General features: G+C 37.5%; 1 protein-coding gene across 1 annotated transcript in view; it reads left to right on the top strand.

Annotated features, from left to right (window-relative positions):
- The window catches only part of MCOLN3 (mucolipin TRP cation channel 3), a 1554854-nt gene that overhangs the window by 927053 nt on the left and 599877 nt on the right, over nucleotides 1-27924 (top strand). Inside the window, exons 6-7 of the mRNA XM_044086032.1 lie at nucleotides 18134-18218; nucleotides 18319-18415. Coding sequence (XP_043941967.1) covers nucleotides 18134-18218; nucleotides 18319-18415 — 182 coding nt within the window. The remainder of the gene's footprint in view (nucleotides 1-18133; nucleotides 18219-18318; nucleotides 18416-27924) is intronic.

Raw genomic sequence — 27924 nt, 5'->3', positions numbered from 1 at the left:
CCAGATATTTTAGACAATATTTCCATCTTTGTCACGTGCGTGTCTTATTCTACTGAGAGGAAAGGTTCAGTGAGATAATTATTATTTTGCAGTAATTCTTACATGGAGCAACCAGCTAGGTTAGATATTTCTGACTTGGTTATTTAATCCTAATTTCTAATTTAATTAATTAATTATTCTAATGAGCAGATGGCTCAGTGAGAGAAGTGGTATTATTTGAACAGTAGTAATTCCAGCATGGAACAATCATATATTTTGGACAGTACTTGTGGCTTTGTCAGTCATGTTTAGAATTCATGTGAGAGGAAGGGTTCAGTAATATATAAGGTTAGAGTACTTGTTCTGAATTACTCTGGTCTTTTCCAAACTCAGTCTTACATTACACCTCACCACAAACATAATGAATGTCTGCTCAACAGGTTATGTGCAGCAATTATCACCTTTGCATGAGCACTCAGAACTTTGGAGTAATGAAATGCAAGTCATCATCACATTAGTAATTTACAGTATGTGCAGTTACAGTACAGCACTGAGTCATTATCACTTGTCAGGTAAAACCATCAGCAGTTGCTACTGTTATTCACATTACTAAAAGCTGTTATCACAATGATGAATGCACATGTCAGATTTTGATTTTTTTCAGTGTGGAATCATGGAGCCCCTCCCAAGTTTCTTTCATTTATTTTTACTGTTTATGCCTCAGGTTATGAAATTTATTATAGTTTTCTTATTTTGGTAAATAACTCTGGTATGAAACATTTTAACATGTTTGTTTAGGACTTAGGTTATGAAAATTATGATTTTTTTCATATTTTGGTAAATAACTTTGCAAGGGAACATGTCAGTGTGCCAGGTTATACCTCATTTTGAAAACAGTGTTCGTCCTTACAACATGATAAAATAACTTTGTCTGTATGCTGTACACATGTACAGATATCACAGGTTTTTAAGACTAAGGTTATGAAAATTATGATTTTTTTCCTATTTTAGTGAATGACTTAGCTAAGGAAAAATGTCAATGTGCTAAGTAATACCTCAATTTGAAGACAGCATTAGTCCTTACAATGTGGTAAAAGAAATGTGGCCTCGTGCTGTACACATGTACATATATCACAGTTTGCTTAGGGCTTACGTTAGCGAAATTATTATTTCTTTTTCATATTTTGGTAAATAACTTTGCAAGGGAGCATATCAATGTGCCAAGTAATACCTCATTTTGAAGACAGTATTGATAGTTCTAACATGGTAAAAGAATGGTGCCTGTATGTTGTACACATATGCAGATATCAAAGTTTGTTTCAGACTTAGGTTATGGAAATTATGATTTTTTTTCATATTTTGGTAAATAACTTTGCAGGGGAGCATGTCAATGTACAAAGTAATACCTAATTTTGAAGACAGTATTACTCCTTACAACATTGTAAAAGAACTGTGTCTGTGCACTGTATACATGTACAGATATTACAGTTTGTTTAGTCTTGTAGGATTATGACAATTACACATTTCCAATACTTCTCATTATTATGCCCATATCTTTGCAAGGGAGCATGGTGATGACACAAATGATGCATCATTTTGAAGCTGACGTTGAGACACACAACTTCTACACTGATATGTAGCCTCTGTCTGTTACAGGTGATGAGATATTATCCTTTGTTTATTTATCAATTATGAGAAATATGATATTAATCTTATTTCTGTTAATATCTCTGTAAAGGAGCATCACACAATAATGGTTAAGATATCATTTTAAAGCTGACATTCATACAAACAAATTAAATACAAATTGTCTGGGTCTACATGGAACATTGACCAAGATATTGTGCTTTGCTTTTCCAAAAAGGTAAAAAATATGCACAATATCAACATTCCTTGCCAAATATTTAATAATGACTTTTATACGCACTATCAACATTTACAGTGTTGGAAAGGGCAGTATCTGCTGAACAACTTTTGCATTTACATTTTTAGTCTAGCTCTTGTAGTTAAAGAGTTATGATCATTTGTTTTCTGTATGGTATTACAAATGGATTTTCTGAAAATGAACTCAGGCTGTACTGTTGTTCCTATGATGGAATTCAGCAGGCAGCTTCTTCTGAGCTACTCTGGAGTGAATGAGTTAAGATACTATGATGTGAACAAACAAGTTGTTCTTTCCTGTGATGCTTCAAAATTTGGCCTAGGTGCAGTTATTCTTCAAGAGGACAGACCAGTAAGCCTATGCATCTAAAACACTAACCCAAACTGAGAAAGAGCTTTTGGCTATAGTATTTGCATGCAGCAAGTTTCATGAATATATTTATGGTTGAGCTATTCAGATTGAAACTGATCGTCAACCTCTAGTTGCTATTCTAAAAAAGCATATGCATTCTGCTCCAGCGAGATTACAAAGAACGATGCTCAAATTGCAAAAATACAATTTCAGATTAGTCTATACTAAAGGCAAATAGCTTTTTCTGGCTGATACTTTATCCATATCTTCTAGAAATACAACAGAACAGCTTGATGCTGAGACTTTTGACTTTGATATGATGTCAGTACATAATTTGTCCACCACTAGACTTGATGAGTTAAGAGATCAGACTCAGACTGATCCAGTTTCACAGAAGCTCAATCATTATGTTAATGTTGGATGGCCATCAAAGCAATCTAATGTATCACCTGAGGTGCAAGTGTATTTTCCTTACAGAGATGAATTGTTGATGGAAGATGGCATTATTTTCAAAGGTCCTAAAATTGTTGTTCCTACTTCCTTACAACAAGAATATATTCAGATTTTGCATCGTGGTCACCCAGGATCCTCATCCATTAAGAGGAGAGCAAGTGAATTGGTATTTTGGCTTTCATTATCAAAATACATTGACAGAGTTCTTTCTTCTTGTTCAGTATGTAATAGTACCAGACCACATTTGCAAACAGAACCGCTTCAGTTAAATCCAATTCCTGAACTACCTTGGTCTAATGTAGCAACTGATATCTTTGAGTGGAACAATCAACACTACTTAGTTTTGGTAGACTCTAATTCAAACTGGACCGAGATTGATCTACTACCAGACTTAACCTCAACTGCTGTTATTACCAAGTTGAAACATCATTTCTCACTTCATGGTAGTCCACACAAACCTTTTTCTTACTATGGTACTCAATATACTAGCCAGTTGTTTCAGAAATTTGCAAAAGAATGAAATTTTGTTCATGTCACTAGTAGTCTTGAATATCCTAAGTCCAATGGTCTAGCTGAACAAGCAGTACAGAGTGCAAAGCAATTACTTTAAAAGCGTGACAATACCAATGTATTCTTGAATTTGCTTAATCTCAGAAACACACCCCATGATGATATTCTTGGTTTACCTGCTCAAAGACTACTTTCCAGGCAAACTAGTACTACGCTACCTATTTCTTCAAGTTTGTTACAGCCTAAATCTAAGAACGCTAAAACCATCAAGGCTCAATTTTTTAAGAAGCGTAATAACCAGACATCTAGTTTCGACAAATCAAGCAGATTACTTGGTCCGTTGTGGGAAGGAGAGATGGTACGAATCCAGACAACAAAATGTTTTGATAGAGTGGGACAGATTACGGGTATTTGTGCAGAGCCGAGATCTTACTTGGTAAATTCCTAAGGAGTAGAGTATAGGAGGAATCACAAATATCTTCTTCCTGTACCAGAACCGTCATCATTATTGCAATCACAACATTGTATCTGTGATGCAAACTCTAAACCGGAGTGAGTCAGACACTGTTTCCAGACCAGAATGTGTTCAAAAGTCTGATTCTGTTCCAGAAAGTGATTTGAACATTCCATAGGTCAACTATTTTGCAGAAACTGTCCCAGTTGCTAAATCTAATTCCCAGTTTATGTCACACGATATGGACGAGTGTCTAAACCAAGTGCGAAATATACAGCAACGTGGACTTGATTGTACACACCTATATGTTTAATATTGTGTAATGCATGCCTATAGATTACCTGTGATTTCTTAATGCCAAACAGTCGCATAACAATTGTATGGTCTATTTCCCAAAGAGGGAGGATTTAGATCAGAGTGTAAAGTATGTGTGCTTGTATCTTTAAGAAGCATGCAAGGCTGTACATGCACATATATAACCCACAAACGTGCACAACCATAGTGCCATTTTTAAGGAGCAGCTGGGGAGTAAGCATGCATGATCATAGTCATTAATTGTATACACGTTACTTAAGGTACAGTGTAAATAGTAACGTGTTTGTATGTAATAAAGCTGCTTCAACAGAACCCACAAAGACACGATTATTCATGTCCTAACATGAAAGCAACAGTACATAAAACATTTCATATCACTGAAACACCTGTATAAGAAAATAAAAAGCACTAGTATGTTTGGTTTAGTCATATTTCTAGTATACAATGATCCTTTTGATTATGTCTTTACTTACTACTACATGTCATATACCTGGTTGCATAATAGTGTTAAACATGCCCTTGCAGACACTCCTCAAACTGTTTAACTTAAGTCTAGCTAGCTACTGGCTGTGTCCCTGGTGAGTGACACATTGCAGTAGTGATGCCCCTTGATATGAATGGCTTTACAACTGACCTGTGTAGCTAAAGTCCTATTAGCCTTACAAGCCTCATGTACAAAACCATGGGGTGTATAACATCTAACCTTAAAAACTGTAATATGAAGACTCTTATTTGACTTGACCCCAAGCAGTTTGGCTTTGTGAAGGGTAGGTCCTGGATAGTTTAATCTGTTAGACTTCTTCAAAAGAGTTACAGAGGCTGTAGATGTTGGTCATGGTGGTGTATCTTGACCTGATGAACATCTTCACCACCATTCCCCATGCCGACGTCATAGCAAAGCTAATTGTTTTAAAAATCAACCCATATTTGGTAAAATATACAACAAACTGACTGAAAGACAGAGTTCACCAAGTGCAAGTTGCAGTTACCTCATCAGTAAGTATGAAAATGGCCAGTGGGGTTTCTCAGGGCTCAGTGTTCGGACTTCTTGTTTTTGGTATTTATTTCTCAGATCTCTGAGTGGAGAGCCAAGATAACTGGCTCTTAAAAGTTTGCAGATTACTGTAAAGTGGAGGTTGGTGTTAAGTTACCCAGTGATATCCAGACTCCCCTGAATGAACTCTCCTAAGTAAACCTGCAGTGGACTAAAACTGAGCTAAAACTAAATGCTAAAACATGTAGTGTCACTTTTGGTAGCTGTACAGTATGATGGGGGGAGTTGTGTAACACACCACTACAAAATGAACAATTTGTCAGGCACTTAGAAACTTGGGCTTCCTCTCTTTTGACTATCATGTGACAACAGTTTTCAGGAAATCTTTTTATTTAGCCCACCTAATTGCCAAGGAAATATCATCACATATAAACAGGTAATCACTCTGTTATACTCAGCAATATCCACCTTTGGGATGTATCTCACTAAACATATCAAACAATTAGAAAGGCTCCAAAGGTTCCTAACCATGAAAATCACAGGTTTAAAGTCCCTGTGCTACCAAACATGGCTGGACTCTCTCTGCCTTTATTCAATGTCTTACAGACTTTTGAGGGGAATGCTGTTTTGCTTATCTGCACCTTTGGAGACCCAGTTGCCCTTAACTTTCTGTTTCTCCACAAACCCAGTATCTTCACCAGTATTTGTACCTGGGGCCTAGATCTTCACCAACAGATAAATACAGCACAGTAGCGAGGCATGCAAACAAGTCAGCACCTCCCAAACCTTTGGAATAAACTTCCCCTACATGTTATGCAGTATGATTCACTATCTTACTTTAAACATAAACTAATGACTGCATGGGTATCTATGCCGTCCTAGAGAAAAGAGGTGCTGCCTAAGGGAGGGTATTAGCAAGCTGTGAATGGTCATAAGACACTTTTGCCTTGGAATATCAATGAATCTAAACTGTTTTAAATGCTTAAATGTCCAAAAAACAACGTGTCTGCACAGAGTTAATGCTCCAGTCAACAAGAACAAGCCCAAAACAGTAAAATAAATCAATAATAGCTGGAGCGACACTAGGTAATGCACAGCTGTGTTCATCCAAGGTACCCGAAACACCAAATGCCAAACAGAGGTCAAAAAAGTTGTAAAAATATCCAGACATTATTTTATTACATAAAAATAAAACACACAGGTATCCATCAATGGAGTTCCTCACAGTCACTGTAAGATTAGCCCCAGCCCCATTATTCAACCTCTCATACTCTGCAGAAAAATATGGAACTGCAGCATCCCTCCTCAGAGTGGCAATACCTTCAGTGCCTCTCTCAACATCCATGGCATTATAACCCCGGTCTCTAAACCTATCACATAAGTCATCCAATTTGTGTGTAAACCCCAAGTCAGTAGGGTTATATCTGGACACCCTCATAGCTTGTCCTCTAATGATGTTCCAATAAATATGGCCAGGGTGCATACTATGTCGATGCAATAAAACGTTCATATGGTAAGGTTTTCTGAAAACCCCAGTATTCAGCATACCATTACTCAACCTTTCAACAAAACATCCAAAAATGGGAGTCTAACTGCTGAATAGTCATAACTAAACTTGAGGTATTCAAAAAGGGAGTTAACTTCACCAATGAATGAAACCAATTCATCAGATGAACCTGTCCAGATAAAAAACAGATCATCCACAAAACGCCTGTAGAAGACCACTGATTCCACATATCCTGGCATCCCAAAAAGAAAGTCACTCTCCCATGCTGCCATGAAGAGATTGGCGTAGCTATTGGCACACGAGGTGCCCATAACTACGCCATCTCGTTGCAGGTAATATTGGTTCCCAAAACAGAACACATTGCATTCCAAAACCATCCAAAAAAGTCATCAACAGATCAATCACTGCTCCAGTGAGAGTGGAATTCCTCCTCAAATAATCACTCACCCTCTCAATCCCCTCATTATTAGGGATGACGGTGAAAAGAGATTGTACATCCATCATCACAAAAAGGTACTGCTTATCACTAGGCACATCCTTAACAAATGCATATAAATCCAACAGAAACTGTTTCGTATCCCAGTATAAATCCATTGGCTTCTCCAATTGCTCTTAAGAACTTCTCTGTGTATATTGAGAAGGGTTCCATGGACCAACCCTTCCCTGACACTATAGGTGTCAATGGGGGTCTTTCTCTGTTTTTATGTATCTTCGGGAGGCCCTAAATCACAGGAATAAGAGGATGGGTTACATCCAAAAACTCATATAACTGTCCAGTAATCACATGACTTGTAAATGAATCCTCCATGTTATGTGTTCTATCAATAAACACAGAGACTGTATCCCTACTAATGGGGGTATAAAATTTACCATCTCCCAACATCTCTGTCATGCAATCATTATATAATTGTGCATCCATTACTACGATCCCTCCACCTTTATCGGCAGGTCATATCACTATCATGAGATCACTACGTAACAATTTCAAGGCATGTCTCTGCTTAAATGAAAGGTTGCCCTTATTAAACCGCCTGTTCTTATTAATAACCCTACTCCTATAAAGATCATCTTCGACCATTTTACTAAAAGCTGCTATTAAAGGATGCGGCACCGGAACATAATGACTAGGTCTCCTAAAAACTATAGGATCGCCCATCTCAGTTCTACCTTTGAATTCTATCTTTAATGATAAATTCCGTGCATACAACTTAAAGTCACGAAGAGTCTCATCAAAATTACTATATACAGTTGGAATAAATGTAAGGCCTCTGGAGAGTACCCCTACCTCATCTGTTGTCAAAACACCAGATGATATATTAAACACTATATTTTCCCTTTTCTCTCCCACATCCTCTTGAGGTTGTGATTGGGGAGCAATTCGGCAGACAGTTTCTGCTTCTGTCTGCCCCTGCTCATAGAGTGCGTCCTCCCCTCCTTGTGCTCTAACCTGATAGGGAAAGGGTGTCTAACATCATAGGGAGGGGAGGACACGCTCTATGAGCTGGGGCAGACAGAAGTGGAAACTGTCTGTCGAATCGCTCCCCAATCACAACCTCAAGAGGATGTGGGAGAGAAAAGGGAAAATGCTGTTTAATGCTGTGCCCAGATCAAGATAAGCTCTATGAACAACATGACCACTGTTGAAAGCTTGTGTAACCCCCCTGAAGAAATTAACAAGGTTTAACAGGCATAATTTCACTTTGATGAAGACATATTGTTAGGGCACAAGCTTAGTGAAATTTTTAAGTCATAGCTAATGAGGTCAGTTCTGATATGCTGCATACTGTTACAGGTCACTGGTAGAGCTACCTTTGTAGAGGGGCATCAGCACAGCAGTGCACCAGGATTTGGGTACATTGTCTGTCACTAGGTTTTGGTTAAACAATTTAAGGAGAGTTTTGGCTAGAACTAAGACATGCAGAACTAAACTGAACAAACAGAGCAACTTGGGAAACCAGAAAAAATGGCTTTACTAAATACAGATAAGTGCTTTCGTCCAACCAATATAGACTTCATCAGATAATTAACACAGAAACATCCGCTCTTTTAAACTCCCTGCCAAACACGTGATCACAAAGCAAAATAAATTTAAAAGGACAAAACCCTCCTAGACAATATGAGTATATATTAATACATAAAAGATACATACACAAATGAACCACATTAAACATCAGTTTAAAAATAAAAATATATAAAAATATCAAGGCTATACTAGAAATTATCTTTCATAGGCCCTCATCCTTAACCACCTAAAAATACTAATGACATCATTAAGACCTGGAGGAGCTGTGGCATTCATATATACTTGTCACCAAAGTTCCTTTTGCTCCAATACAGTAGACCTGGGACCACCTCTAGGATTAGGTTGCACTTGTTCCAATATAGAAAAAGTAAGTACATGATTATTACACTTAGACTGATGTTTGTACAGGCCATTGGGACTTTTTTGTTTTTTCATATCATAAACATGCTTGTATATTATTTGTTTTAATTTTCTTTCGGTCTTGCCGATATAAAATGCTGGACATTGCTGACATACGGCAATATAAATAACACCCTGAGTTTGACAATTATATCGGCCTTTAATTTTAAATTTCCTGCAATTCAAAACCTGCTAAAAAAAAAAAAAAAAGAGTCATCCAAGAGGTCTCACCAGACCAGTCAGGATTCGGAATTTACTCAAGGTTCTTTTTAGTGCCAAAGAAGACAGGGGATCTGAGATCTATTCTGGATCTCAGTCATCTAAATCAGTTTGTGAAGAACTCCAGGTTCTGGATGTTCATGGTTTAGTCCATTCTGCCTCTTCTAAAGAAGGATAGTTGGGTGTGCTGTATAGATCTTCAAGATGTGTACTATCCCATCAATATAAACAGACGTGCTTGAAGGTATCTGCACTTTTGGCTGGGGGACAGTCATTAAAAGTTCAGAACATTGCTCTTTGGTCTCACCACAGCCCCCAGGTTGTTCACCAAATGTATGGCAGTGGTCACAGCTCATCTCAAACTGTGTAGATTCAGAGTGTTTCCTTATTTATATGACTTGTTCCTTTCTGCACCAACCAAGCATCTCCTAGAGAAGGCCAGGAATTACTTACTCCAGTTGTGTCCATTCGTGGGATCATAGTCAGTCTTTCAAAGTCCCATCTTCAACCAGTTCAAATCTTGGAGTTTGCAGGAACTGACCTGAACACTGTCAGTTAGTTCACATTTTTACCCCAAAGCAGAGGTTATACCCTAAGACTGCATGTCAGATGGATTCTAGAAAACCCATCTCCTCCATAGAGAGATTGGTTCTTGAAGCATTAGGTTCGATGGCTGCAGCAATAACCCTATTACCTACAGCTTGCCTTCACATGAGGGTTCTTCAATGGACCCTGGCAGAACAATGGTCGATGCTTTGGCATCCTTTGAAACATCCTATAAAAATTTGGTGAGCCTGCAAAGACTACCTGTTTTGGTGGATGGAGTCTAATGAGGTTTTTCAGGGGTGTCCTTTTATCTTTCCTCCCCACTAAGGCCATGTTGATCATGGACGTTTCCCAATAGGGGTGAAGGGAGCCATTTCTTGGGACGGACTATTCAAGGTGCATGGTCCCCAGAAGAGACCAAATCGCATGTCAGTGTTTTAGAGATGAGAGTGGTCCTGTTAGTGTTGCAGGCCTTTCAGAACTCTACCCCTCTAGGAACAGTTGCTATCCAGACAGACAGTATATCAGTGTTTTGATACATCAAAAAACAGGGGAAACCAGATTGTACCCCCTTTGCTGAGAAGCAATGAGAGTCTGGCAGTGAGCAATCTCTCCCAACTGATTTCTTATAGCAACACACATACCAGGGAAATTCAGTGTTTTAGCTGACAAGTTCAGCAGAACCTTCCGGATGCCGCTTGAGTGGTTTCTCAATCATGCAGTAACAGAAATGATTTTCCATCAGTGGGGTCAACCATGCTGCAAGGTTTTTTGCCTCTACTTTTAATAACAAGTTCAGAAGGTTCATTGCCCTAATTCCCCCTCAAGAGGAGTCGCTGAGAGATACTTTAGTCGATGCTTGGTCTCCTGTACCATTATCCTCCCCTCTCCTTAATACCCAAAGTTCTCCAGAAAACACAATGCTTGAAGAGCAAGGTAATCCTCATTGCCCCTTTCTGGCCTCGATAGGTCTGGTTCCCATTCCTATGGTCTCATCTCCTGTGTCCACTTTGGACACTAGACTAAAGTCCAGAACTACTGTCACATCTATCAGGGATGATTCATCAGGATATTCAAGGCCTCAAACTGACCGCATGGTTTCTCCAATTCCAGTGATGGCTAAACAGTCCAGGCTTTACTGTTCAGTTTCCCAAATCTTATTTTCATCCCAAAAACCTTTTACAAGTAAATGGAAGAGATTTTCCTGTCGGGCAGAACAGAGAAAGTTGGCTCTATTTCTTGTTATGTTAGATTTTCTTGCTTCAGTCTTTCAGGGTGGTGCTAGTTTCTCCAGTGTAAAAGTTCAGCTTGCAGTCATCTCAAATTATCACATAGGTTCATAGGTGTGAACTAGGCTAATGGCTCTGGAGCCTTTACAAGCCTAGCCCATAGGATTACCCTAGCCCATAGAATTATCCTGGCATAAGTCTTCCCAGCTAGCCTCTTCTAAAATATGTAAGGCATTCCTTAAGGGTACTCTTTTGCTTATACCTCTGATAAAGGATCCTACTCCAACTTGGGATCTTAATGTCCTACTACAAACATTAATTCACTTCCCTTTTGAGCTTTGGCTAAGTCAGATCTAAAATCTCTCTTTTGGAAAACATTCTTTTATGTTGCTTTTACATCTGCGAAGTGAGTTTCTGCACTCCAAGCTCATTCTTCAAAACCACCTTATTTGATTTTTAAAAAAGATGGAATGACGTTACGTAGAAACCCCTTCCTTTTTACCAGAAGTTGTCTCTGAGTCAAATATAAATCAAGTAGTCAATTTTTCAGTCTTCTTTCCAAAATTTGACAGTAAGGGAGAATGCATGCTTTATCTTTTAGATATACATAGACAGCTTTGTTTTTAATCTCCATATAACAAAAGACTTTCGGAAAACTGATCAACTGTTTGTTTCCTTTACCAGAAATAAATTGGGAAAACCAATATCTAAAGTTAGTTTAACCAAATGGATAATAGACTGCATTTCCTTTGTCTGTTCTGTGAGGGGGTTGTCCTTACCCAAATCTCCAAAAGCTCATTCAGCTAGATCCATATCTGCCATACCTGCTGTTCGGGCCAGGGCTTCCATTGATGATATTTGTGCTTCAGCCACTTGGTCTGTTTCTCATACTTTTATTGCTCATTACAAGTTGGATATCATCTCCAGGAACAGGGCTGCATTTAGTTCTGCGGTTCTTCGAACCATCCTTCCATGGGGGCCACCCTAGATTATCATAGCTGTGACTGTTCCATTCATTGAGGAATGAATGAAAATGACAAAATCAGATATTCAAGTTGTATACTCACCATAACTATGCATCTGTTGTCCATTTTCATCCTACCTCTGCTTCCCACCCTCCTTCCCCCTAACCTTATCCTTTGGGACTGACCTGATGAGGTGAATTGGAACCATTGCTTCCAGTCTGAGCCCCTATTATGTACCTATACTGTTTCATGGCTATTTATGCCCTAAGGCATACTTAGCAGCAGGAAACTCGTTTTGAGGTAATGTAGCAGTAATAGGCATTATGGGTAAAGGGAGGAGCTCGAGAGTGGATCCCAGAATCTAATAGAAAATTGCTGAGTTGGATATGAGACCCATTTGTTGAGGAAGAATGAAAATGAACAACACAGATGCATAGTTATGGTGAGTACATAATTTTAATTTTTGAGCTCTGGCAGATCATCCAGTTTGTGATGGGTTGAGCCTGACTGATGGTTTCCAGTAAATAAATTAATTTAAGAAGAGTGTTCAGTGACAAACTTTAATTCTTCCAGTCCTGTTTCATATGTAGCCACATTAGGGGACATTGTTTGTGACTATTGTAAAGTCACAGACAAGGCATGATGTTTTAGTGATTAGAGCACTTACTTGATTGCCAAGCATGATCTCTGCCTAACATACAAAGTTATGTCAAACCCAGAGTTGTTGGACATGCTCCACTTAAAGAAATCCCAATCCCTCAGAGCTACATGCTCTAGGGACCTAAACCTTGTCACCACAATAAACAGAACATGCTGGAGGGATAGAGTCCTGTCCCAGAGACTTCCTATACTCTGGAGTAGACTACCTATCTATGTCAAACAGAGCTCCTCATTAGCACTCTTCAAGAAAAATCTTGATGATTGGATGGGAAATAGGAAATTCACCCCAGGGATCACTTCTGTGGCTCTGCTCGACAGGGGCACAAGATAATAATGTTATTGGGTGGCGAAAGCCAGGGTACCTTTTTGGCTAGGCTTATATAGGCCCTAGGGCTAATAGCCTAGTACCTACCTATGAGCCTATGAATTTTGTCAGAAAGCTTAGGATGCAGTCACTGGAAGTTAAGATTACAAACCTTCAGAGCTCCACTGAAGTGAATGAGTTTGAATGAGTAGAATAATTGTTCATTAACAACAACTCTTGGGGGACACCTTTCTAGGTCATATAGAAATGTAGGCATCTGCGTTAAAGAGATTACACTATTTATAACAATACTCACTTCACTTTACAGCAGTTGTTATTTACGTTATTTCACTTCAATTTCACATTTTAACTCATCACAGGACAAGCCCTACCCTCTTTATGTCACATTGTGATGGGTATATGTGTGTCTGTGTAAGTATATGTAGATAGAAGCTATGACTGAGCATGCATAATATTGACCTTCAGAATATCGATGTAGAAACATCAAAACACAGCATTTTGATACATTGTGTGCGTGGTCTGAGGGTTTCCTATGCGTGGGCTAAAACAACAGCAAGTGTTTTTGTTGTGGGCAAGCCCCCCCTGTACCCCCTAACACTATTTATTTATACTATTTTGAGATCACACAGTAACCAGTAAAGGGGAATATTCCCCTACCTGGGAATTATCAGCTTCTTCCATATGTAGACTATCTTTTTCTGTCAATCACATGGTGTTGCCCATACAGACATGTACATTGTGCCCATTCACTCACAAATTGTATATATCTGTATGTATGTATGTATGTATATATGATTATATGAGACACACTGTAATTACAAAAACAATAAATAACAGGAAAAAACCTTGAATCACAAAATCATTGCAAATACATAAAAAAAGTTTTTACAGAGAGGCAACTCCAAGATCGCAAAGCTGTACCAAAAGGGAATCCCATCCAACCTGCACTATGCTGTAATTCCAAAAAACAAACTAAACAGATAAATAAAATAAAAAGCGCCCTCAACTACCAACAAGTCTACACACCCCTAAACATGTAGTCCCGATAATTAAAACCACAACCCAACATTAACCCTCCACCAAAAACTATACATTTAAAAAGCTATACAAAAAGCACATTCAATGAAACAGTGTCTCATCTTTTTTGACTTTGATATCCCATTTTGTTCAAATAAAAGCCCTTCAGTAACTTAACAGGAATATATATATATATATATATATATATATATATATATATATATATGTGTGTGTGTGTGTGTGTGTGTGTGTGTGTGTGTGTGTGTCTGTAAAGGCAGGTTACAAGAACATTTATACTCTCCAATTTACATTGAATCCTAATAAAATCAAGTGTAACTCCACAGACCTCCTACACCCCTCAACAACACACACACACACACACACACACACACACACACACACACACACACACACACACACACACACACACACACATCTTCACACCTACACTTGATGATACTAAATGGAAGAGTGCAAAACAGGTGGAAATAAAACAAAAACACTCATCCACTCCCACCCTAAAATATAAGTGTACATAAAAGAACACCATAAAAAACACAGAACAAAATAAGCTCCCCTGAACACACTGTGTGGGGTGGCTGTGCCTATCACAGACCTTCAGACTTAGGTATACCAAGTTTGAGCCATGAAACAGTAGAAAAAAGAGCAAAACTAATCCTACTGCACTGTGATCTCGGTGTCCACTCTACAAAACAATTTGATAAAGTAGTGATTCGATTAAACAAGTCTCTGAGTCTGCTTCAGCCAAATAATAATTTGATAAAATGAAAGGCTACAATATATCTACACACACACACACACACACACACACACACACACACACACACACACACACACACACACACACACACACACACACACACACACTCCTAAATATATGTGTGTGTATTTGATCAGCTGCTAAATATCGCAGTAGCGGCCCTCCAACTATTAAGGCTAGCATATAGATTTCAAATCTGCTTTCCCTAGAGTCCAAGAAAGCCTTAGCATTACAAATGATGTTACAAAATCAGAATACTGTTTATCTTTATTTGCTGTACACTCAGTTCAAACCACTTATAACTTCCAAATTAGAATAAAGAGGATAATCAGATAACCTTAGGGGTCCCAAGAGATAGCACTGCAAAAAGCAGATTGGCTGCCAGTAAGTGCCAGAGTCGTTCTGCTGCTTAGCTGCCTGATATACAAGTTACATAATGACACCTACTGTCCAACACTTGAATACAAACTACATCACAGACACACCATCCTACATCACAGACACACCATCCCTTTGCTCATGTGTAGAAAGTAGTCTTACTTTCAAGGTCATACTTCTCCATTGCAATAGGTGAAAAAGATTTCTTAGAGCTTAAACCAGTAGCTTGGAATACATTACCTCAACATATTAGGCAAAAATCCAAAAGTTAACCAAATTTAAAGACCGACTAGCTAAATTTCTTAGCAATGATTATAGTTGCTGTTGCTTTGACATCAAGCAGTATCAAGCAGCAGTCACATATGGCAAACCTTATGATAAATCAAATTTGACTCCTTACATACTTCTAAGCTGTACAAATTTAATTTTAATTACCATGACAAGGTGATACTGTTACTAATCTGTAAATTTAATTAACCATTGTTAACCATACTTCTGCCTCCACTGTCAGTTATTATGCTTTGTCTTGCATATTTCTTCTGTTATGCTCTGTTAATGTTATGTTGTCTCTAACAAATGTAATTCTGTATTAAAATTTATAACTGCCACACTGGCCCAAGTTATGGCTGAAGTGGTATGGGAATTAGCCCACTGACGTAGCCAACAAAGTAAGTAAATGAATAAATATACAGATAGATAGTTATAGCTTTAAGCAATTTACATAATTCTCTTCCCTGATGAATTTATCTTTTAGTGTTTTTATCTCGCCTCTTTATACAAACACATGCACTATATATATATATATATATATATATATATATATATATATATATATATATATATATATATATACACACACACACACACACACACACACACACACACACACACCCGGGCCCCCCTCATGTTGGTCGACTGTAAGTAATGCTGACAACTTTCCTGCCTGCCCATTTTGATCATCTGGAATGTTTTGACAGTAGTGTGAGACAGTAGTAATACCTGGGTTAAGGAATTTGCCCTTTGACTGGATTTATGCAGTCTCAGAATGGGTATATTTAATTAGTGGGAAGGGGGTTACAGGTGAGCATGTCCCGCTGGAGAAACATTCCTTTTTGTTCACATATTCTGAGATTTTGTTTCTGGACATGTACTGTGAGAAGACAATTTTTTTTTCTAGATTATTTTTGGTCAGTGTTTTGATGTTGACTTTATGAAGTTTTGTTGTATTAAGGCATATCCATATATTTTATTTAAGTGAAGGCAGCTGTGCCTCCAAAGGGGCGGTCTACATTGCATTATGTAGTGAATGCCCAAGTTTTTATATAGGCAAAACCAAAAGACCATTTTGGAAGAGAATTTACAACCACATTTATTCTATCTCTAAGCGTAACACTACCAACTCATTATTTAAACACACTTTAAACTGCCGCACTTTCTCTCAGTTCTTTTTTGGCATTCTAGAATTTGTACAAAATAACACCCAAAGTGGTTCTTGGGAAACCAAATCAGAACTTAGGGAATTAGTCTGGCAACTAAGACTTAATGCATGTATCCAGCCAGAACTGAATGGACGCATTTCCATTACTCCTGTTCTCAAACTCAGAGCTGCTATTTTCTAGCTTATATTTTTAACACACCTCTTAAGATTTTTATTTGTCTAATCTATGTTTAAACATTTTATTACAAAAAAAAAGATTTTAAATGTATTCTTTTTTTAATGTAAGGTGCAGTGGTTAGCGTTGTCTCCTCACAGCAAGAGGTTCTCCCATTCGACTCTCAGCTGGAGTGCCTTCTGTATGGAGTATGCATATCCTCCCCACGGTCGAGTGATGTTAAAGACATGCAGGTAGGTGTGAGCGTGAATGGGTGTGCCTTCGTTGAAGGTTGGGCGTCGGGCTGGCAACTCGGCACTGTAAAAATCCACTGCCAATCATGAGCAGACTGGAGTTCCACTGTGGCGACCCCTAACCGGGAAAAGCCGAAAGTCTTTTTATCTTTTCTATATTAATTACATACTAAAGTTTGCTTTGTGGTGTTGATGATTGTTTATCATTGTGCTTGTTGTCACTATTCCTTTTAGAAGTTTTTTTTTAATTCTTCACTCAATTACTGGCATCACGTTGTATTGGTTTGTTATATAAAGAGTAAGATGATTTTAATAATGGTTCTGAAGAAGTCTTGTGTGTTTTCAGATGAAAGCATTTAACAGTTACTTTTTTTGCCGTACTGTGTAACTACCTGATATTCGCTTGTTTTGCAATTAAATATTCTACACTTCTACTGGCCTTGATACTAACTATGTGTTACACATATCAGAAAGTCTGTAGCCTGATCTCCCAAATTATTGCCTATTTTAACAGCACAGTGATTAGTAAAACATGATTTTATTTTAAGCTTGCCTCCAAAACAACTTCCTCAAGGCCAGGTGTTTTATTGTTCTGATATTAGGCTTATATTTCTTCTTGTTGCTTACCTAGTCTTCATAACCAGTTTCATAAATAGTCTCACTACAAGCTTCTCCATTCTCACTTTAGCTCTTCCATTGGTCGGTATTCTATGTGAATTCTGCATAAATAGGTCTGTCTCAAAAAAGGCTTTGGTGTGTCACTCATACCTCTCAACCTCTTAGAGCAAGAAATCTGGACAAAGCCATGAATAAAAGTGGGACAAAGGCCCAAAATGGGGATAATTTTTAAATATTGCACTTACAAACTTAGAAAGTTGATAGAATAATAGGTTTTGCATTAGCAATAATTTTCTGAAGGGTATGAAGTCTGAAACTCAAATGTATTTCATTATTTTTTAACTTCAGTCTTTAATGATTTGCCACTAATTTGCCAGAAAACCACAATTTTATGAAAATCGGACCAAAAATATGAGGCAAAAATCTGAACATTCTGCGAAAATCTGTACAGCCGAGAGGTACGTCACTCTTTCCTTAGGAATTTATTTCTATTTTTAGATTCCATTCTCTCCTGCTTCATTGTATATATTTTGTAGAGTAGCATATGTTTTTTCCTGTTCTTTGCATTTGTACATATATTTTGGTAAAAACAAATGTGCAATGAATTATTTGGATGCCTAATATTCAGAGTTATATTTCTTCTATTGCTGACTAACAGTGAAGAATGTTATTGTTCCAACAGATTGCTTTGATATTGAACCATGGGAGCCCTTACACAATGGAGCATTGTCAGAAAGTAAACTGAACATGAATATTAGTTTTCACAGGTGAGGTGATGTTATATTAAACAAGTTGTGTGATCTGCTCAGTGCTGTTCACTGCACTTTGTAATCTTGATGTATGAAAAGTTTTTTTTTTGTATTCTAGGCTTTTAACAGTACAGCTTTTGTTTAAGCTAAAGGCTATAAATCTTCAAACAGTTCGACACCATGAACTTCCAGACTGCTATGAATTCAGCCTTTCAGTGAGTACCAACAGGATATTTAAGATCTCGGGTTGCTGGTTTTGGGGGGTGCTTTTTAAAACTTGTGTAGATGTATATATAACTAATCAGATGTACATATAACTGTGGGTAAGGTATAGTAGTGCTGACGCTTTGCCTACTATTAGGTAATTTGTTCCCAGCACAGAAGGATGTGAGTGAATGACAACAGGTGAGTGCTATGGCACAAAACGTACATCAGCTGTGTATGCCTACACCAGTTAATGCACTTTCCAGTAGACCTGCTGAGTAATGACCATCGTACTTTTTCAAAATATATGCAACTTTTGCTTACTAATTAGTTTTTTTATCAGAAATGAATATCTATAGCACTCCTTGTTTGGTATCTTTCATATAGTACAGTAAAAACACTATATTAATTCCAGTGCATGTATTATGCATAGTTTGTGGAACACTACTTGGAAGTATTTACATTTCAACTCATCCTTTGTATTTTTTACCATGCTTGCTGTATTGTTTGATGTTTGTTGACTGTTGCTGAATAAGAAAACTGCCTAGCATTGCATATAGTATCCCACATAGTGCAAACTTCCCCCACAAAAAAATTATTTATTGATCAAAACACATTATTTGTAGTTTAACTGGACTGTCGGCCTAAATACCGACAGTGACCCTGTTTTTAAGGAGTTAACTGGATGGCAGAACAGAAAAGGAAATAATGCATTAAGATCAGTGTTGAATATAGCAAATGTACAGTAATATTTGAAGCCATCAAAGGTAATCAGTAAGCATATAACTGACAGTAGTGCAAAAGTCTAATGAAACATGAGGCAGTAACCACTTCATTAAACATGCTTGTGTGCTTTCTAACACAAATACAGAGAAGTACATTTCCATGTCAAAAGTTAACTTGTACCAGTAATAGAGTATAGCATGATCATGTTAAGAATGGTGAGAAAAGGTGTAAATTAATAACAGGAAAAAATATTTAAAAAACTAAGTGGTGTTTGCTTGTACCAAAAATACATAACTTTCCTTAATCATCAATAAAAACATGCATGTTTACAGTTTTATTCCTTGAGTTGGTTCATTTTTATGAAATGGTAGAATCAATGAATTCACTTCATGCTGAATTCAAGCAAAGAACGTTAACAAAAAAGTATGTTAAGTTTAAATCAAAATCGGTAACATTTAAATGTTGATGTCACGTGTGCCTGAAATGAAACAGTAAATTATACACACAGAAAAACTTTGCCGGATTAAGTTGAGTATTTGCAGCTGTATTAAAGGTGAAGTAAATGTCAAGATGTCCCAAAGTAAATACTGATTTAATTGCACAAATGCTAACTTAAAATGTAAGCCATCCTATGCAAATCTGAGCCACATTTTGACATCTAACCGTTATGAAACTGCTGTTTATACATAATGAGCACAGGACTGCAATATAGTGAAATTCATTTTTGTGGCTTTATTTTTTAATGTATTTGAATGACTTGTTTTGCGGTACTAGTTGTGCATTTCCTTTCCTTCAGTAAACATTGTACTGCACGTATGCATAATAAAAAGAGTCTACTACAGGTACCCGAGTCCCAGGTGCTTGAAGACCATTATCTTTCAGCCAAGGACTCTGGTGTCTTGTAGCTGGCATGACCAGCTGCTCACAGTTGAACTTGACTGTGTGTTCAGGCCTGGTGCAGCAGCTCTGTGGAGAAAGTAGAGCCATACTTCACCTGAACGTAGTAACTGAGTTTGAGCAAGGTACGTCTGACAGTTGTGGGTAGAGAAGGGACCTGGTATTCTGAAAAAAATTAGAAACATGACTTCTCGAAAGAAACCCATATATACAGAGGGAAAATGTAAAAGCCAGACCTTGGCATCTGAGACACAATCACTACCAGCTGCCACATCCTTTAAATAAGGACTCCTAATCATGGCTACAGTAGGTGGAGAGAGTGACCCTGGAAAACCACCCTGAAATTAAATTTGGCTGCAGAGAGAGTAGGTGATTGTGAGTTGACCCTAGATGGGATGGGAGGGTGGCCTAATGGTTAAGGTGTTTGCCTTACAAACACAAAGTGCAGGGTTTGAGTCTCACAAGGGATAATTCGCTAGGCTTAAAATGGCTCGCAAGAGCAGTTAACTTAGTACTAACCTATGAACCTATGAAGCAGTGAATGTGAACTCTGTGTCCTTGAATCGGGTCTGTGTTCAGCCACCAAAAAGAAATAGCATTGAACAGCTAAATATCGAACAGAAAAATCCAAAACATAAGTTTTGGAACACAGCTTTTTCCAAAACATTGAATGACCATTGTTTGGTCGGTAGTACATTGTGTTGGGCTTTATAGTATGCTTTGTTTTTCATTGGTAGTGGTGGTGATAGTGATGGAAGCAGTATGCGAAGTAGGTAATTTACTTCCATGCTGCAGCCTGCAGAACAGTTTTACTACGACTGCTGTGTTGCAGTTAGTGGAATCTTAAAAGGCCAGGCATGATTCTCCATGATTATGCACACAGCTCACTGAATTTTGAGTAATTGCAACATCAGTTAATACACTAATCTACCCTAATCTAGAGTCTGAAATTAATATCTGCAAAAGTCTTTGGAATCTATTTCTTATGAAGAAAAATATGATATCAAACACATACAAAGTAATCAACTCTATCAGACAACAAAACAAAGCATTGTTTTCTAAGTACTGGTCTGACTTTAAAGCATCTATATTTAATGAAGTAATTATCCGCTCAGTAAAAATTTCTTCCAAAACAATACCTTTTAAAAGACTTAACTATACCCCAATTTATGATACTTAACAATGCATACATAACGCCCTTGGCTAAAAGTAAATTTAATCCAACGTTCTCACCTTTTGCCCTTACTCTGACAATCAAAAAGCAGATCTCCTGCACATTTTCTGGAGCTGTAAGTGTGCTTATAAACTCTGGTGCTCTTTGAGAGATAAACTTATCAAGATAGGTTATGAAAAATCTACCTTGTCAAGGGAGTTTGCCATATTACACATAGTCCCACCTGGAATACCAAAATTACAAACCCGCATCTTATCGCATTGTTTGCATTAGTTAAACTATATATCACATTTAACTGGAAGGACATATCCATACTTAGCTGGAAAGGGTTTAAAACAATGGCAATTAAATATTTAATAGCCCATAAGTTTCTTAAGTCAAATACTGAAGGCTATAAAGGCCTTATGGAATGTTGGAGCATTCTTTTTGGCCGTATATTGAACTAAATCTATCATACATTACAGATATACCTGAGGATCTAGTCAAAATCCCTGGATCTCTTCTTTGTATTTATTCTCGGTTTTTTTTTTTTTTTTTTTTCCTTAATCTTACTTAAGGTTTGTGAGGGCCTTGTTTACACAAATGAATAAGTTTTGTAACTTTAAATATAAATTTTTCTAAAGCTGATTTACTACTTTTTTTCTCTACTGTCTTCTTCTTATTGTGGCAAATAACACTGTTGTAAATAGTTCTCTTTTTATTTCCTTTTTTATGTTGATATAACTTGCTAGGTCGTATACCTTAACAATATTAAGAAAACAGAATTGTTTTACTTCAAGTTGTTCACTTTGTTAATCTGTGATATATGTTTTTAAATGAGTATTTTTTATTGAAAAAGTAATAAAGATTATTCAGAAAAATATGTTATTACAGTTACTGAGCTGATGCTGAATGTGTAAATGTCATTTAGCAGAACTAAGCCCTAAACTACATTTGCCATTGGAGAAGTGCATGTCTAGAGCAGTGGTTAATAAAGCCCCAGTGCTAAGACACATCTATATGTGAGTGCTACCTGATGTAATCCAGATTTTTGCTTGCAAATATAGGTATTAGAGAAGTATTTTAATTCACAGATATGGAAACGAATATTTAGAATAGTAAAGTCAACACAATATACTGTAAAGTCTGCAGCAGTGTAACAGTTCTAGAATATATTCATCCATACAAAACAAAAGCAAAACAAAAATATGTGGATAAAACCAGTGAGGTAAGCATATACCGCCAGAGCTCAGTGAGAAAGGTAGAGGTGTTGGATATATTGGCAGATCTTTGTTGATTTTAAGTAGCTAAGACATGAATTTAAACTGAGATTGGTGGAAGGGTGCAGGGGAAATCAACTAATAATGTCACATCAGTGGCACAGTTTACTGCAATTCACAGCTACATAGCTCTCAACTTTCCATCTCCAGAATGTGGAATACTACCTCTTATAATGTGAAACAAAAGGGCAAAATCTGGAACACTTACTAACAACTTACTAAGCTAGACATTACCCCTTATATTACTAGGTGGGTTGCAAACTGTCTCACAGATACAACCCACAGTGTGAAAGTAGCTGACTCCAAGTCAGACTGCCCACCTGTCACAAGTGAAGTCCCACAGGGTTCGGTCCTGGGTCCCCTCCTGTTTGGTATTTACTTCTCTGAAGTCCAGGCCAACACGAAGGGACGCTGGCTGACAAAGTTCGCAGATGATTGCAAGTTGGAAGCTATTATTAACTCCCCAAGTGATGTTGACATCCTACAGAAAGGCCTCAATGAGACCAACAACTGATGTCAGAACCATGGCCTTAAGCGCAATGCCAAAAAATGTGTCTTCATCCCCTTTGGGAAAAACCAGTTCCGTTGAATTACCACACTGATGGTAGTCCACTGAACACAGAAGGCGTTATAAGAGATCTGGGAACACAGGTTGACAGCAACCTCTCTTTTGACCATCACGTTGCCATTGTGGTCAGAAAGACCTTCTCTGTGGCACATCTCATTACTAAGGGTTTTGCATCCAAGAAGAAAGAGGTCATTGTCTCCCTCTACTATTCTCTGTCTCATATCGCCTACGTAGAGGTGATCTCTGCTTGACTTACAAAGCCATGTCTGACCCAGCTCTGTTAGAAATGCTACATCTAAAGAAATCCCAATCCCTCCATACCACACACTCCAGAGACCTCAACATCATTACCACAATCAACAGAACATGCTGGATGGCAGGTTCATAACCCAGAGACTGCCCATGATATGGAATAGACTCCCCATACTTGTCAAGCAGAGCACCTCACTGGCCCTCTTCAAGAGAAATCTTGATGAGTGGATGGGAAATAGAAAATTTACCCGGAGGATCACTCCAGTGGCTCTGCTCGACAGAGGCACTAGGAACTAAGGTTGGGTGGCACGATGCCAGGGTAATCCTATGGGCTAGGCTTGTAAAGGCTCCAGGGCCATTAGCCTAGTACACACCTATGAACCTATGAACTACAAAACTCACAGGATGATTAAAATATGCAATTTTATACTTACAATAAGTTATGTTGATGAATTAGTAAGATTCAGTATTATTCATCACGGATATCAATTAAAAACAGTCTTAACACTGAATGTGTGACAGACCCTTTCATTGCAAAACAATGAGAAAAATGGACATTTTAAGACTCAAAATGAGTAACATTCATCATAATGAGGTACACTTGAGAGGTATACACAGCTAGCTTCATTGGCATATAAATATCAGATTATGACCCAGGTGATTACCATTAGATTAGCGGCATGGGTGCCTGCTGGAGTCTGTTGTGAGAGAGGAAGGAATGATAAGGGTTTGCCTGCTTTCCTTTACAAAGGAAAGGGACTGAGATTGTGTTGCCTTTTTTCTGTAGCCCTGGTAGAGACTGGTGTTCAGATTGCCAGGTTGAATGGGTAAGCAAATCAGTGGAGGCATTGCTGTTCAGGGTCTGGGGTTATGTATCCTCTAGCCATACCTTACTACCTGTCAGCGTACAAGTGACACATCAGCATGCTAGAGCATAGTGCCCTGACAGTAAAAGACCCCCCCCCCCACCAGGTCAGCAGAAGTGGCAACTCTCAGGCTTTGGTATCTTCTGGTAGCATCCTGTTGTCAGTGAACTAAGGGGTATATTGACCCTGACCTACAGGGATTAAACTTCAAGCTGTAATAGTTATTTTATGAAACTAGGAAGAAACAGAAGTAGGAAAATGTATAACAGACAGATATAAAATTAATGATAAAAAGAGAAGGAAGAGAGCATTTTTGAAAAGCTATGTAAGAATCTTGCATAGATGAGTTATTTCCAGAGTGACTATGCAACATGGTAGAATAATTTTATAAAATGAAATGGGAATATAAAATTAAGTAATGATTGATGAAAGGAAGAAGTAGGTAGAGACAGAGTGGAGGGAGGACCTTCGTAAGGTCAAACTGTAACAATTATTTGAGGCAAGAAAAGATAAACGGCTTAAATTTTATAGAACATGTTTAATTGTGTAAACAAAAAGGAACAGGCTAGTCATCTCCTTTGTTAGAAAAGGAAGGAGAAATATATTTTTTATTTTGCTAATGAAGTTAAAGGTGAGGAGAGGTTTGAATGGGAGGGATTTAAAGTATTTGCAGGAAGAGTTCAGTGGTAAAGAAGATGGATTAGGAAAAAAGAAATGGAAGAAGCTCAAGAAAGAGAAATAGAGGAACTAGAACAAGCAATCAGGAAGTATTTGAAAATGAGTGCTTGGAGGGCTGATGTGATTGAATGCAAGTAGTGTGCTTCATTATACAAAGCAAAGTTAAACAGTTTGAAATAAATACTTAAATGAATGCATTACTAAAGAGGAGAAGGCAGGGAAAAGTTACATGAAAGATGAATTTAGTTATTTTTAAAAAAGAAGGAAGATGATAAACATTAAAACGGAGACCATTTTCCTAAAAGGAATAAATTATGAACTCTTAGCATGAGTATTTTAAGAAAGAATAGGAAAGACTTCCTGTGTACGTTTGAACTGGGAGGGTCAAAAGTCATTAGAAATGTATTGAGGTAAGACGTATACTATAGTATAGCAGTAGCCTGCTATAACAGAATTGCCCGCTTTGCTAAAAATTGCTCATGTAGAACTCATCACTGTACTGCTTTGAGACAGCTCCACTGGCTTGAACTGCCCATCCTCCTAACCTGCAATCAGCTCTGCCTCTGTCATTCTATCTATTACCTCCCCAATAAGTGTCCTGCCCTCAAAAACCTAGTACAACATCACTCAGCCAAAAGGCCTCTTAGATCACCAAGCAAACTACTACTAGAAGTCACCAACAGCTACAATAGCTTTGGAGATGCGCTATATAGTAGTTCAGTGGCTAAAAAATGGAACTCTGTCCCCACTAGTATTCAAAACACATCATCTAAAGCCTCCTTTAAAGACCTCATCAGGCAACATCTCAAGCAACGTTGGCAGTTCCATGATTGCTCCCCAGGCTAGTGGTAGCGGATAAGGTATACATACTAAATCTAGAGTACTTGATAATAGTTTTCAGTCTTACTCACAAACACTGGTTAATCTACAATGTATGTACTGTACCTGTGTACTATGTATGTATTCTACCTATGTTCCAAATTTCAGCTGTACACCACAAGTCTATTAATTACCTTTATTTTTAAATTAATATTTTTTTGTTTGTTCTCTCCACTGTAACTGTTGATGCGCCGCATACCACTGTAAAAACACGTATTTTGTAATTTGTGTGTATACTGATCATGTCTAAATAACTAAATGTATCTGTAATTTTTCTTTGTGGAGCTTTTCTCCCCGGTCCTCTGCTGAAAAAGGGCCTTTTCTGCTCAGTCAGACACCCCCGGTTAACAAATTAAAATAAATAAAATAAATAAATAAAAATACTAGCCATGCAGGATTGCTTAAAGTTTTGAAAGGAATAAGTACAGGGAGATAATATAGAATCCCTGGGATTCATTACCGCCTACACTAAATGTACACTGTTCTGCATGAACAGACAACACAAGGATAACTCACTAATTTTAGTTTTCCTATTGATTTCTACAGCTTTAAATATTGACAGGGATTCATAAAGGTTACCACAAAATGTAGATTACATTTGCATTTAGTGTAATCTTTTTGAGTTACTGGAAAGCACAAAAAGTGTGGTAGGGATGTTCTTAAATAGAGGTCTTGTACACTTAGTGCACACAGTGTAAACTTAGTGTAGGTGTTAATGAATCTGAGGATCAGCTTTTGAACCATTTGTGAATGAATGGATGGAAGAACAGTGTAAGTTGGCAAAAGCCATTAAACTGTAATATCCATTAAGTTCATTATTGTTTGCTATTTAAGCAAATTAATAAGGACAGTAAGAGAAAACTTAAAAGGAAAAATGAGATATATGAAATGCAAAAAATGACCATTAATACTAACATGCAGAAATTATATGTACTTAATAAGTATACCACAAAATCAGGTTAGACAGTTAACAGAGCTGCAAAATGAAGGGAAGGGGATAGTTTTAATTGCTAACAGATGTCAAAGAGTGAGCACACAAGGAGAGGAAGGATACTGAAATGCAACTATTACAGGGTGAAGAAGAATATTAAGTAAACTGAAATTAGCAGTTGAATATTGGAAGTAGTATAACATGGCTTTAAATAAGAAGGTAAGGCATTCTTGAGTCAAGCAGCGCTTCATAGATATATACATTTTACTGGAAACATTGCAAAATAAGCAGTGCATGTATATTTCATAGTAATTTGGGCTGTAGATTGAAACCAAAATAGTTGGGGATATTTTAAAGAAAAACAGAAGCATGGAGCTGCCATTTGCTGTGGTCTTATGCTTTATTGTGGCTTAGATTTCTTGTAAAATATAGTGAGAGTAGACCAGTGAAAGCAAAGTACTTAATGAACCAGAAATATAAATAGCAATGGGATAAATTGGAGAGAGGTAAAAAACGGAGGAACATGCCCTGGGATTCAGAAACATGCTTAGCACAATTTCAGTATGTCTGTTGCAGGTAAGGCCCATACAGCAATGCTGCCCAAGGTTAATTATCAGTTTATTAGGTGTAAATTAGCAGTTTATTTAACTTTTAATAAAAAAAAACACCCACAAAAATCTAAGGCCCATGGTGAATGCTGAATTCCTGCAATTTTGGCTAGGAGAATGATGAAAATAGAGAACATGGATGCTCCTCAGCATGTGCAAATGAGCTATGTTGTGGCAATATAGGAAAGCTAGAAAATCACATAAAAGGGCCTACAGCAATGTCTAAATCTATTTTATGACCATAAATGGGAGTATAGGACATTTGGAAAAAAACAAGTAGAGGAATATACATAAGAAAAACGGGGAAGGTAAAAATGACAGTGGGAAGAGAGAGGAAGGGTGTGTATATGTGTATATATATATATATATATATATATATATATATATATATATATGGATTCACTTTCTATCCTCGAAATACTGAAATGTCAAAATTCACTATTTCGAAGCTATAAAGTCGAATCTTTAAAACATAGAAAACTCACACACCCCCACTACTTAAATATTCTAACTCCGAGGGCGCGCTACACACAAACACACACACAACACTGTCACACAAGCTACATTTTGCTCGCACACACACATCACAGCAACAAAACACACTGACACACACCACAACCCCTACCCAAAACCCTTAACACACACACACTTACCTAAATTCGTAACCACAGAGGAACCTCAG

This window comes from Protopterus annectens, chromosome 10.part0 (assembly GCF_019279795.1).
Source record: "Protopterus annectens isolate FY-2018-M chromosome 10.part0, PAN1.0, whole genome shotgun sequence".
NCBI lineage: Eukaryota > Metazoa > Chordata > Ceratodontiformes > Protopteridae > Protopterus > Protopterus annectens.
Note: the sequence above shows the minus strand (reverse complement) of the source record. Positions and strands in the feature narration are given on the sequence as shown.